The sequence below is a fragment of the Cucurbita maxima genome, unplaced genomic scaffold (assembly GCF_002738345.1).
Source record: "Cucurbita maxima cultivar Rimu unplaced genomic scaffold, Cmax_1.0 Cma_Scf00019, whole genome shotgun sequence".
Classification (NCBI taxonomy): Eukaryota; Viridiplantae; Streptophyta; class Magnoliopsida; order Cucurbitales; family Cucurbitaceae; genus Cucurbita; species Cucurbita maxima.
This window is the reverse complement of record NW_019272035.1, coordinates 3,328,770-3,342,928: the sequence shown is the minus strand read 5'-3', so window position 1 is coordinate 3,342,928 and position 14,159 is coordinate 3,328,770. Positions and strand designations below refer to the sequence as shown.

Sequence of the window (14,159 nt, the reverse complement as noted above, 5' to 3'; positions counted from 1 at the left end):
TTTTTTTTTTTTTTTTTTTTTTTTTTTTTTTTTTTTTTTTTTTTTTTTTTTTTTTTTTTTTTTTTTGTCTTCCTCCCTCTGATTCCTCGTTTAAAAGTTTGAATTGGTAAGTGCATGGTAAGCTCAAACGTCTATCGATAATTGGGAGAAATTTGGACAGCTCGGTACAATAACTAAGGTCTCCAAAGTCTCAAGCAAATAAGTAGTCATCTTGGACTTTTCTCAAGTTTTACTGATAAGAATCGTTTGAAAATGAATCAATAATTTATGATTAGTAAGAATTAAAGCAAAATAGAAACGCTTCGCTACTTATGAAATTTTAATGAATGACTGTCATAAAGGGTATATGTAAAGTTTGGTGGACATAGGAGTATGTTTATGACATAAACCAAAGACGAGGATAAAATGATTAAAATGGCCCTACTATGTCCAACCATTAATTTGTATCGTAAATAAATTCCTAATCGACTTAAAATCATATATGAAGCTTATTTTCATGGATGTTAATGACTTGCATCATGTTTAGGGTATGCACATGATTGGGTGAAAATGACGTAAATGCCCTTGCCCGAACTGTGGTATGACCCTCATAAATAGTACTATAAATGACTTATACTTATGAGAATGACGTGTTGAAGTGAATATTATCAATATGTTTGAATTAGGGTTATGAACGATATGTTATGACCAAATGTCTAGGGTGTACTTCAAGCTTACATGATAAACCCTAGGGATAACTCCATGAATTATAAACGAATATGCTACCCTAGGGTCATGAGCGAAAGTAAGAACCTTGAACACCTCAAGCGCTAAAGCTGCCATGACACTTAAGATTGTTCGGTACTACTTTGACCCATGCTTTAAGTGACCCTTGACCTCCCACCACGCAGTGCATCATGATCTCATGTTTTTCCTCATGTAGATGGAATGCTCAGGCCATGTTTCCTAGCAAGATGTCATGTTTCATGCTTCATGTTCTTCTCGCCTAGATAGGATGCTCTTCTTACGTTTTTACATGACACTCGTCAATGTTTATGCATATTTGCATTGTCCACGTCCTTGCAGGTTTACCATAACCATGTTTAATTGTAGTGTGTCGTGTACATGTTTCTTGTAGTATGTCACGTTTTAGGTTCATGTTCACCAACCATGTGACCTTTTTACGTCTTCCACGGAGAGTAGTCTAAGGCATGACAGAGATAGTTACTCGGTTAACTAAGTACCATGACTCATTACTCATGACTTAGGACTAAGGTTCTTAAGCCAAGAAACCATGTTAAGTCCTTGATCAGAACAAGAGAGTACTGTACCTTAGCATCCACCGTAAATACGATTAAGAGCTTACAAGTAGGCTACTTACTGATTCTTATACTCACTTTATGTTTTACATGTTTTACATGTAACACTTAGGAGGTGGTCGAGGATGATAGTAGATCTATCACAACTCGATTTTCATAAGTCACAACTGACTTGAAAACATAAAGAGGATAAAAAAGACGGTAAATTTTTTTTCGTATTTTAAAAAATATAAATACTTTTTATTTATAATTCCAAAATAGAGTTTGAATACATGTCGACCCAATAAACAAAACAACTTAAAACATTTGAATACTTGAAATGCTCTAGGTTCGCTTCCATCCTCAACCAGCTTCTTGTCATATATATTCTTATTATAAGAACTTAGGTCCGTAGGTTTTGTTCTTCCTAGGACACTTGCTTTAGATCCGCGTCTATCCTCAACCAGCTTCTTGTCATGTTCTTATTCTTATCCTTATCCTAAGAACTTAGACTCTTAGATTTTGTTTTTCACTTATGAGTTCTTGACATGATCTAGTTGAATGATCTTTGTTCGAGGTTCTAAGTTTTTAAGCTTGGTTATGATCTAATTCTAAGGTTTTGGGTTCTTAGGTCTGAGAACTCCAATCTTGATCCTTATTCTAGTTCATATCCTTGGTTCTTGATTTTTTATTTTAGTTCCCTTAGTTATTTTTCTTGTTTTGTTCTCTACAACAATCTCCTTAGGATTTACGATACAAGATATGAACCTGACAACCTTTGTCCAAGACTTTACATGTTTCAAATGATACATTTTGAACCTATGTCCAAGGCTTCATGAAGGGACTTAGTCTAAACCTAAATCTAAGGTTTCATGCGCTTCCTACGATACAAATTGAAATCTACACCTAAGTCTTCTTACATTCTCAGTTGTGTAGTCTGAAACCTACGCAAAGGCTTCATATGTTTCAAACAATACAGTCTGAAAACCTATGCTCAAGGCTTTATACGTTTCGAGTGTTACAGTCTGAATACGTCACTTCATGAAAGCTTTATACGTTCTAAGCAGTGTACGTAGTCTGAATATCTATGCCCAAAACTTTATACGTTCTAAGCAGCGTAGTATGGACCCTGCATTCAAGGCTTCTTATATTCTAGGCGATGCAGTTTTAAAACCTACATCCAAGTCTTCTAACGTTACAATTTTTGAATAAAAGTTATATTGAAAAATTAAAACTTTAAAATAACTATATATATATTTACGGACAGAAAGCTATCGAGATAATATTCAAAATCATGTGACAAGCCACGAACCTAAAAGAATCCCTAACGAAATCTCACATCTAGAAACCCGCTTACTCCGGAATTTCGACAAAAATGGAATTGAGATGTTGGGATCGTGGGTGGAGACGAGCGATATTTTAGTAGGTAAATTAATGCCTTAGATGACGAAAGAATCATCGTATGCCCCCGAAGATAGATTAGTACGAGCCATACTTGGCATTCTGGTATCCACTTCAAAGAATCGTATCTAAAACTACTTATAGACAGTAGGGGTGGAGTTATTGATGTGAGATGGATCCAGAAAAATGGGGTTCAAGTTATAATCTAGAAATGATTCGGGTATTTATTTTAGAAATCATTTTTTATTTTTATTTTTTTAAAAAAATTGACGATACGAAATTTAAAATGGTGACCAAGCCTTATATTTTATCCCTAAAAGAAAAGAAAATCTAGTCATCCAAAGAGAGTAGCCGAGCCTAAGTTCGGCGTCATGGCCTCTCCCGCCATTAACGTTTTCTCCATAATTTCTCCCCAACATCTCTGGCCGCCATTATCTTATCCTTTCCCCTCCTCTCTATGTCCTCGTTGTTTTTCACCTCCGATTCAGGCCCCGAGGTTTTGTCGCCTTAAACCTCTCCCCATCTTCTCTCCCTTTCCAGTTCCATTTCGACCTTCCGTCCGCTCTCCGAGGTCCATTTTCTCTGAAAAACCCCAACTCTCCGATGTCGACGAGGATGAGGATGAGGATGAAGATGAAGATGAAGATGAAGATGACGACGACGACGTGGCAGCCGAGGAGTACGATATCGATGCGTTTGGAGAATTGGAGCAGAGGTACGATGAAGTGGAATTGTCGATGGAAGCTACTGAAATCTCCATTGCACCCGAGGAGTTCAAATCGCATAGAGTCGAAAAGCTTCTCGGTGAAGTTAGAGAGTTTGGAGAAGGAATTGTCGACGTTGATGAACTCGCTTCAGTTTATAATTTCCGTATCGACAAGTTTCAGGTAAATCTTTACATTTATTTGTAATTTTGTGAATGTTATGACATATTTATCAATTTGCGTCAACTCTACAGACTGTACATTTGAAATTTTTATCATTTTTCGTTAGCGACAAGCCATAGAAGCATTCTTGAGAGGATCGTCGGTGGTGGTATCGGCGCCTACCAGCAGTGGCAAGACTTTGATTGCGGAGGCGGCGGCTGTTGCTACTGTAGCCAGGAAGAGACGATTGTTTTACACGACTCCACTGAAAGCATTGTCGAATCAGAAGTTTCGGGAGTTCCGGTAAACAATTTTAACATTTTTGCTACTTATTGCAGTTCTTACATCGCTTACTTTTTGTTAAATCAATATCCTTCTATTGTTTCAGTGAGACGTTTGGAGACAGCAACGTTGGGCTTCTTACGGGAGATTCTGCAGTTAATAAAGATGCCCTGGTTTTGATTATGACTACAGAAATTTTGCGCAACATGTTGTATCAGAGGTAAGATGTCAACATACATAGTTACGATCGCATTTTATGCACGAAATCGTCAATGAGCTCCAATCAGTTGGAAAAACCTAGCATGGGGTTCCGTCTAAGCAGCCATTTTATCAACGATTTTTTTTCTTTCTTCGTCTTCTTTTAAAATCGCATGAGATACACTTTACAGAATTTTATTTTTCATGTCAATTAGTAAACCAGCTTGTACAAAATAGGGGGAAAAATTAGCCTGAAAAAAGCAGCCCACCACAGCAAAACCAAAGCATTTACTGGAGGTAACTCCAATTATTAGCAACAAAAGAATATAACAGGCAAATTTTGTAGGGAACATCCAAAGAGGCTTTGAAGTGAGCCATGCTCTAAATCTCCTTTTTAGACCCTTTGTGCCATGAAGGCTCTCCTATTTTTCTCTAATATAATGTTCCAACTAATGTTTACACCATATACCAGTATCAGGGAAGTTCTCTATCGCTTAAGATGGGAGAACTTGTTGAGGATTGTTGGGATGGAGTCCCACATTGGCTAATTTAGGGAATGATCATAGGTTTATAAGCAAGGAGTAGTATCTTTATTGGTATGAGGCCTTTTGGGGAAGCCCAAAGCAAAGTCATGAGAGCTTATGCTCAAAGTGGACAATATCATTCCATTGTGGGTATTGACATCTTCAATGATTTAAAAATTGTGCAGATCCTATTAAGGTACACTAAGGAGTCTTGTTTTCTAGAATATAAGAAAATAGTCCCTTCTCACAACAAACCCTTCTACTATGTCTGTACCCGTGCTTCTAAAAAAAAGGAGACAAAGGAATTTCGTGCTTGATCCCTTTAGTAACCAGAATCTTGCCACTAGGCTCACAACGAACCCTTCTACTAAGTCTGTACCCGTGCTTCTAAAAAAAAGGAGACAAAGGAAGTTCGTGCTTGATCCCTTTAGTAGCCAGAATCTTGCCACTAGGCTTATTATATTTACCACAATGGAATTTTTAAAACACTGTTGCAAATTTGTGCTCTTTATTCAAAATCAAAGCCTTTTTCTGTTAACATTTTATCTAAGAAGTCCCAATCTACATGGTCACCAGCCCTTTTTTAGTCGATTTTTAGAAAATGACCACTGTGCCATTGATCTTTAATTATCTCGTTGACAATAAGCATCTCATCTAAGATCTTTTATTTTGTGAGAAATACACTCTGATTAATGGAGATGGTGCCCCGGTGACTATAGACATCTGCTTCCTATTCTTTCATAACAATTTGTTCATCAAATGAGGTTGAGATGGTTAAGGTGTTTCTGATAACACAAAAATGAATCTTCTTACAGGAAATGTATCTTTTATATTTTTGTGTTTGATAATATATATATTTTTTATGTACTTATTGATTGTTCCACTGTGGAAAGTGTTTTTTTTCCTGTTTTCTTTCCAACTTCAAGCATATTGTTTAAATTGTGATAGGTATGAATATCTTTTCATGCAGTGTTGGAATGGCCTCATCTGAAAGTGGACTTTTTCACGTTGATGTAATTGTTTTGGATGAAGTTCATTACCTTAGTGATATCTCTCGGGGCACAGTGTGGGAAGAGATTGTAAGTATTTGTTACTTGGGATTCTCGTTTGTCGTGTCTAGCTTAGTAACGCATGTTCTATTAATAGAATTGTGTATATTTCAGGTTATTTATTGCCCAAAAGAAGTGCAGCTTATTTGTCTCTCTGCAACGGTTGCAAATCCAGATGAGCTGGCTGGCTGGATTGGTCAGGTAGTGTTTTCGATAAGCACCTAAGCCTGTAAAAGAACCACGATTGGTGTCTCTCATATTATTATTTATTATTATTATTATTTTTGGCATCTGTCCTGGTTATCATGTTCAATAGTTGAACCTTTGGAGTTATTCCTTCTATATGAGGGTCATAGAATTAGAACATCTTTACATTTTTCTTAAGCTCCTCTTCTTGGGTCATTCCTTTCGTGGAAGCAAAGAAATCATTGGATGAATCTTGTTTGGGCTTTTCTGTGGTCGACTTGGATGGAAAGAAATAGTAAGATTATTAAATCAAAGGAAAAAACCAATCCGGTCTTTTTTGATAGTGTTCTTTTTCTTCCTTTATCTTGGTGTAAAGCGGAGACTCTCTGTTAACACCATATAAAAAGATTAAGAAATGAACAATTCTTTGTTGATTTACCACTAAAAAGAACGGTATCAAGTGTTTAGTTGCTAATGGACAAGTATCACATTCATATCTCACTCAGAACTCACTGTAGGAAGAGTGACAGTGATACTTCACTATTTGTTTTTTAGTGGAATATTTCCTCTTCTATTGCTTATTCTACATTTCTCAGACTGTATTGCATTTTGCTTCTTGATACTCTAAATGGCAGTGACATGTCCATACAAAGGTACGACAACTTTAACCTATGCTTTAGATGATAGCATGTATCCAATTAAGCATACAGGACGACAAGTTCTATTAGGTCACTTTTTTGTGTGTGTTGAGGTGGATGAAGTCTCCAATACTTTATTATTAGAGATCTGAGACTTTTTGCTTATTGTCTTAGCTGATTGTTTTGATAGGAAACAGATCATAAGTATAAATAGAAGAAGGGAAAAAATTCATTTGTGCCCCTAAACTTTGGGGGTTGTATCAATTGAAACTCAAACTAATAATTGTATAAATTGAAACCCTAAATTTTCAATTTAGACAGTCTATTAGTCATTTATAGCTATTTTCACTTGATTCCATTTAAAATCAGCTCATAATCACTAAGTAAAATCATTTTTCTCCAAAAATCCTACCAAACTAGTAAGAAAAATTGTCACATAATTTTTTCTAAGTAGGTAGAGAAAAATAATGGAAGGTGAGTAGATGAAACATCGTTTAAACTTAATAAAAAAAACTTCTACAGCATATTAAATTTCTGCATTTCTCTCTAATTTCCATTAGTTCTTGCATTTTGGGAAAGTTATGCATTAACGGTTTTAAAATGAAATTCTATTGGAGGTTCTAAATTGATTCACTCAGGAAAATTCAGGGTTTAAATTGATACATTTATTAGTTTGAGTTTTTAAGTAAAACAACCTCCCAACTTTAGGGTATAAATTGATTTTTTCCCATAAAAGAACAAACAATCCAATTCCTACTTAAAATAGCTGTGGTCTACATATCTATGTTCTGAATATCACATTGGTTTCATTTTCCTCTTCTGCTGCTTGTTATAATGCAATTATTCACCCCTGGGTTTCTGCTTTACATTCTCTATCAGTCGATATTATTGCTTCCTTTCTAGGATATGAGGTCTCTAGGATATTATTGCTTCCTTTATGGTCATCAATATGATGTTGTAAAAGTTAGTTGTTTCTTCTCAGCTTTCAAGATGAATGGGATGAGTTTTTTTATGATGTTAATGTGCTGAAAGTATGAATGGCGTGAATGTTAATTACCTTTTCTGTTCACTTCTTAAGATTCATGGGAAAACTGAGTTAGTAACATCAACAAAGCGTCCAGTACCATTGACTTGGCATTTCTCTACAAAGGCCTCTTTACTTCCTCTCCTTGACGAGAAAGGAACGCACATGAATAGGTACCTTTGAATTTCTGCAAAAGTTATTGGCATAGATTTGATATTATTTAGCCTAGTGTGGCTACTTGTTGTGCTATCATAAGAATATTGAATTTTGTCTGAAGCTTTTTTATACAGGGTTTGACTATATAATGTATTTCTTGCTTATAGTCATTTTCCTTCTTTGGGAGATCTATTTAGTATCTGATAAAGTTGTAGCTTGGCCTACTAGTCAATAACAATCATAAAAGAGACCGAGAGAATTTGTTCAAGTTATAGTTGTCATCTATCTAAGATTTAATATTCTATGAGTTACCTTGAAAAAACAAATGTTGTAGGGTCTAGCAATTATCTCGTAAGAATAGTTGAGATGCGTGCAAGCTATCCCAAATGCTCATTGATATTGAAAAATAAAAGTTTAAGTTTCTTTGTTTAAAATAAAAAGTATAAGTAAAGGTCACAAATATAAAAATAACCAAATATGCACATGCAACGATAAAAATAGACACTATTTGTTTTCAGCTGACATGTTAGTCATATTTTCATTCATTCCCGCCTCGTTTATTCAACATCACTGTGAAATTTTTGAGTGTTTATTGTAATTTTTGTTTTTGGTTGGTATGTTGGTATTCTATAATCTATTAATGAAAGGTATCTATAACTTCTATTCTATTTCTTAATTTTATCAGTGAAAATTTTATGTTTGCCTTGTGTGTGGTGTGCGCGCGCTCGTATGAATGGGCCATTTGAATTAACTTCCCAGTGTTCACTATTTTTCTCTTTTTCCCTCTTTCCAAATTGGAGCAGGAAGCTGTCGCTCAATTATCTTCAGCTTCATGCTTCAGGAGCTAAATTGTACAAGGATGATGGATCAAGAAGAAGAAACCCAAAAAGGCATGGGAATGAGATCAGCAATGACCGCACTAGCAGCCTGTCTAGACAAGCTACACTTTCAAAGAATGACATAAACTCAATCCGCCGTTCAAATGTACTTGGTGAACCAGCCTCTCTATCGCCCTTCAACTTTTGCCAATATTATTTTGCTAAACTCAATCAAAGAATGTTCTAACAGGTTGCTTGTTACCTTTCCAGGTTCCTCAGGTCGTTGATACATTGTGGCAACTCAAGTCAAAAGATATGCTGCCTGCAGTTTGGTTTATATTTAGCAGGAAAGGATGTGATGCAGCTGTTCAGTACATTGAAGGCAAAAACCTGTTAGATGATTGTGAGAGCAGTGAAGTTGAACTTGCATTAAGAAAATTTCGTATTCAATTTCCAGATGCTGTCCGGGAATCGGCTGTGAAAGGACTTCTGCAAGGAGTTGCTGCACATCATGCTGGTTGTCTGCCTCTGTGGAAGTCATTCATTGAAGAGCTGTTTCAGAGGGGACTAGTGAAGGTTGTCTTCGCAACAGAAACATTAGCTGCTGGAATCAACATGCCAGCTAGGACAGCAGTCATTGCATCCCTGAGCAAACGAAGCAATAGTGGTCGTACCCAGTTAACCTCAAATGAACTGCTTCAAATGGCAGGGCGAGCTGGACGTCGAGGTATTGATAAAAAAGGTCATGTGGTGCTTCTTCAAACTCCATATGAAGGTGCTGAAGAGTGCTGCAAGCTCCTGTTTGCTGGCATCGAACCACTTGTTTCTCAGTTTACAGCTTCATATGGAATGGTATTGAATCTTCTCGCAGGTGCAAAGGTTACTCATACAAGTGAAATGGATGGGACAAAAGCTTTCCAAGCTGGGCGAACGCTGGAAGAAGCTAGGAAGTTGGTTGAGCAGAGTTTTGGAAACTATGTTGGGAGCAATGTCATGATTGCAGCAAAGGAGGAGCTTGTTAAAATAGAAAAAGAGATTGAAGTGCTCAATTTAGAAATAACTGATGAAGCAATTGAGAAAAAATGCAGGAGGCTCTTGTCAGATGTGGCATATAACGAGTTAGTAGAGCTGCAGGAGGAACTGCGATCAGATAAACGTCAAAGGACGGAACTACGAAAAGAGATGGAATTGCAAAGAATTTTTGCCCTCAAGTCTCTGTTACAAAATTTAGGAGATGGACAGTTGCCCTTTTTATGTTTGCAATACAAAGATTCTGAAGGAGTCCAACATTCAATTCCTGCAGTTCTCTTTGGAAACATGGACTCATCAAAGCTCATTAACATGTTTCCTGCTGATAATTCTTTGAGTGGTGCAGAACCAAATCTTGGTAAAAATCTGGACCCAGGTGCTGAATCATCTTATTATGTGGCTCTAGGTTCAGATAATTCTTGGTACCTATTTACTGAGAAATGGATCAAAACTGTTTATAAAACTGGCTTTCCTAATGTTGCTTTAACTAAAGGGGATCCTTTACCTCGGGAGATTATGAGGACACTTCTCGATAAAGAGGGAATGAAGTGGGAGAAGCTTGCTGATTCTGAGCTTGGCAGTTTATCATGTATGGAAGGATCTCTGGAAACATGGTCATGGAGTTTAAATGTGCCTGTTCTGAATAGTCTTTCTGAAAATGACGAACTCTTGCAAATGTCTGAATCATACATGGAATCTTTAACAAGGTACAAGGAGCAAAGAAATAAAGTTTCACGATTTAAGAAAAGGATATCTAGAACAGAAGGATTCAGAGAGTACAAGAAGATTTTAGATATGGCCAATATTATAGAGGACAAGATTAGACAATTGAAGGCTAGATATAAACGGCTAAGTAATCGAATTCAGCAAATCGAACCATCAGGCTGGAAAGAGTTTTTGCAGATCAGCAATGTCATACACGAAATTAGAGCACTGGATATAAATTCTCATGTAATGTTCCCACTCGGAGAAACTGCAGCTGCTATCCGTGGTGAAAATGAGCTCTGGATTGCCGTGGTTCTAAGAAATAAGTTCTTAGTACAACTAAAACCTACAGAGCTTGCTGGTGTCTGTGCAAGTTTAGTTTCTGAAGGCATCAAAATCCGCCCCGGAAGAGATAACAATTACATATTTGAGCCATCAAGAACTGTAATTAATATGGTTAATTTCTTAGAAGAGCAGAGAAATTCTCTGTTAGATCTTCAAGAAAAGCATGGAGTGGACATACCATGTTCCTTGGACAGCCAATTTTCAGGAATGGTTGAGGCTTGGGCCTCTGGTTTGACTTGGAGAGAAATAATGATGGATTGTGCGATGGATGAGGGAGATCTGGCACGCCTCTTGCGACGAACAATCGACTTGTTGGCTCAAATTCCGAAGTTGCCTGATATTGATCCATCTTTGCAAAGAAATGCATCAACTGCTTCTGATGTCATGAATCGTTCACCAATAAGCGAATTGGCTGGATAAGCTCGTCTGAAAATGGTGTCCCTCTGGTTTGCTTCCAAAAAAACGTTGCCCTTTTTAGATGAATATGTTAATTATTCTTCATGCTGCATTTTTCACAAGGCAATTAACAGTGGCGGGGCATGTTCTTACAAGGCCGTTTAGCTGTTAGCTCAAGTGAACATAACACGTCCTCTAAGAAGCCTGCTTCAAGGTGCGAGTACCTCGTATGCTTTCAATTTTTTCTCTTAAAAAAATCATTTGCACAATGATACAAAATTCTCATAGATTATGCTGAACCAATCTTTTTATAGGCTAATTTAAATTATAATTCGATATAAATTTTCATGGAAATTTGTGAACCATTGAATTGTTTATTAGGATTCTATTTTTATTTTTGAATTATTACAGATATTTAAGCATAATCCCTCCATGTTCAAACAGTCTACTTTAATTTCACTACTTTTTAAACCTTTTTTTTTTTTCTAATAAAAACCGTTTGTTCATTCATTCATAGAAAGTATTTACCTAAGTCAAGGTAACCTTTTCCGTTCGCACTGGTAAGAGCGAATGAAATTTTGATTATATGGTAAATAGGTCTCAACGAACTTTTAATTTTAAGTCAAATAAATCTATGGTTGAGTTTTCTTAGTTGTAGGAGTGTTGCGAGATTTTATGTCAGGCTATTACACGAGATGAGATTCATAGTGTATTTTCGTGTTATTTCTTTGACATTATCTTTCTTTCCCTAGGTATGAATGCGACATCAATCTCCTTTGTTCCAAAAAGGTGGTACCCGGAGGTGTTGGTGACATACAATCAATTTCTTGCTTTATTGTGTTTTAGAAGAACATTCTTGGGTTGTGTGCTTGGCGAACCAAAAGATTTAGGTATGGGGTTTGTTTGCAATAAACCTATCCTAAAAACACATGAAGATATTGCAATAAACAAGGGAAAGTGAGGATTGGTCAAAATTGTTTGAATCTCCATCAAATGGAGTTGGAGGCTGATGATCCACTAGAACTAAACAATTGGAAACATCGTAATAAAACAAACACATTTTAGGTGGAAAGCGTTCAAAATAAGAACAAGAATGAGATAATAAGCCGATTTGAATGGAAAGTGAAATCTTGAGAGGGCATTCACCATGGGCTATTTATTGCATGGATAATTGAAATTAGTAGCTTGGAGTTGGCTTTTGTATGTAATTGTTTCTGGTTAGACTCAGTTCAATTAGGGGATCTTACACTTGTTGAATTTTTGTTTTTGAACAAGTAGATTAAGTTCTTGAATGTTGAATGTTGAAATTTGGCATTTGAATTCGAAATTTGATAAGACAGCTATACCTTTAAACTCAACCTTATTTCGAGTTCTTTTTAATAGGCCTCCATGTTCAACCATACTTCCTAAACTTATTAGTTATGGATTCCTTCAACAAAATTGTTCATTCCCATACCTAAAGTTGATTTATTAGGTCTTGAGCAATTGTAAGGTCAAAGCTTACGAGTCTTTCGCGTAAAAATACTCCTTTATTGGGTAGAGTGTTCTGTACCTCATTGGCTCTTGATCTCTTCATGAAAGTGTTGTGTGTCAAATGCTACAACCACAAAACTATGATATCAATTGTTGTAGCGAAAGTGGAACGAATTTACTCACAACTATAATGAACGGAATTATACAAAGACACCAAAATATTTATATGGTTTGGAGAGAAAAAATTCCCCTAAATCCACGGGTAGCAAACAATCACTAATAATCAAAGTGTTACAAGTAAATATATCACTCTTACGCTACAAATACTCTCACCAAAATGTCACTCAAGAAATGTAACGTGACACACAAAACTCTATCAAATTCTGATATCAACAACCTTCTAGACAAGCCCATTATATTATGGACAATTGTTTGAATCATAAAAGAATTAAATAAGATTAATATTAAAATGGTTACAAAATTAATAACCAAATTAATAATATTCTTATTTAATCATTAACCGATTCATGAGAGTTAATAACTAAATTAAATAAAAAATTTATGACAATTTTCCATCGAAAAATTTTCTTTTATCGTCACAAAGCTAAATGAATAGGATTTAACAAAAAAAACATTGAGGGTAGGGATTAAATTTTAAATTTTTCCTAAATTCATCAAAACTTACCCATCCATGAACGAGTTTCTCTAAATTCTCCTTGTCTAGAGTTCAAACATTTTTATGATCTTCTACAAATTTATTCATTCAACTCGTACAGCTTGAATTAGATTGGTCTTACTATATGAAACCGTGAAAAATATTTGCTCATAAATGTCTTCAAATATATTTGAATATCTAATTTATCGGATATCTCATTATATTTAGATATATTTAAATCTTTGACAAATAATATATTATTAGAATATAATATCTTATTTAAATATCATAAAATATCCGAATATATATTTAACTAAATTCGAATTACAATATTTAGGATTAATATGTATAATTAATTAAATTTTAATTTCAACACTTAAAATTAAATATTTTTCTCCTACTCATTTCAACGCTTTAAACTAAATATATGTTTTTCTATTTGTATTTAATATATTAAAAATTAATTTAAACAATTCAAATAAAATATATTTTATTTACTTATATTTTTAATATATTAAAATAATTAGAACATTTAAAAATAAACTAAAAACTCTTATTTTGGTCTAAGGATGATATATAAATTCATTTCGTAATTTTCACAAATGTGTTCAAACTTTTTAATAAGTGAAAGTAAAATAAATGAAACAAACAAACAAGGTTTCTTCCCACAAACCTGACACCAACAGAATAACAGTGAATAGATATATTAATGTAACAAAAATTAACAAATCAGTCGTCGTACTATAGTGGTATTCTCGCTTGTCACGTGGGTCACCCGGGTCCTCGACAACGGCGTTTTCTTTTTCTGTTTACATTTATTAGCTCGAAACGGTTCGTTTTGCATAACTTCCGCTTCCGTGTTTCTGTCAACTTTCTTATTGTAATATTATTTTACAAATTTTCATAACCAAAGAGTCGTTGTAGTATAGTGGTAAGTATTTTCGCCTGTCACACAGGTAACCTGGGTTGATCCCCAATAACGGCATTTTCCTTTTTATTTATATTTATGAGCTCAAAACGGTTCGTTTTGTATAATTTCCACTTCCGTGTTTCTACCAATTTCCTTGTTGTAATGCAATGTCACGAATTTTAATTACTTTATACTTTGAGTGTGTTTTCTTATTTGTATATTTTAAA

At 35.1% G+C, this 14,159-nt stretch overlaps 1 protein-coding gene across 2 annotated transcripts; it reads left to right on the top strand.

The window, feature by feature from the left end:
* The first annotated feature begins 3,008 nt into the window (after positions 1-3,008).
* Positions 3,009-11,868, top strand: LOC111493731 (DExH-box ATP-dependent RNA helicase DExH15 chloroplastic). 2 transcript variants are annotated; one of them, XR_002720053.1, is made up of 9 exons: positions 3,009-3,565; positions 3,672-3,847; positions 3,933-4,046; positions 5,519-5,627; positions 5,712-5,798; positions 7,500-7,618; positions 8,405-8,585; positions 8,690-11,108; positions 11,647-11,868. XR_002720053.1 is itself a non-coding variant. In XM_023143557.1 (8 exons), exons 1-8 carry the CDS (start codon positions 3,050-3,052, stop codon positions 10,916-10,918), a joined length of 3,531 nt encoding a protein of 1,176 aa, XP_022999325.1. In that variant the 5' UTR covers positions 3,009-3,049; the 3' UTR covers positions 10,919-11,259. The 2 variants fall into 2 exon arrangements, 1 of the variants encoding a protein (XP_022999325.1); XM_023143557.1 differs by lacking the exon at positions 11,647-11,868 and having other exon boundaries at positions 8,690-11,259.
* Positions 11,869-14,159: the final 2,291 nt, after the last annotated feature.

Coding starts and splice junctions, on each gene's coding strand:
- LOC111493731 (XM_023143557.1), top strand. CDS start 3,050: ATGGCCTCTCCCGCCATTAACGTTTTCTCCATAATTTCTCCCCAACAT. Junction 4,047..5,518: donor CGCAACATGTTGTATCAGAG/GTAAGATGTCAA, acceptor CTTTTCATGCAG/TGTTGGAATGGCCTCATCTG. Junction 7,619..8,404: donor AAAGGAACGCACATGAATAG/GTACCTTTGAAT, acceptor AAATTGGAGCAG/GAAGCTGTCGCTCAATTATC.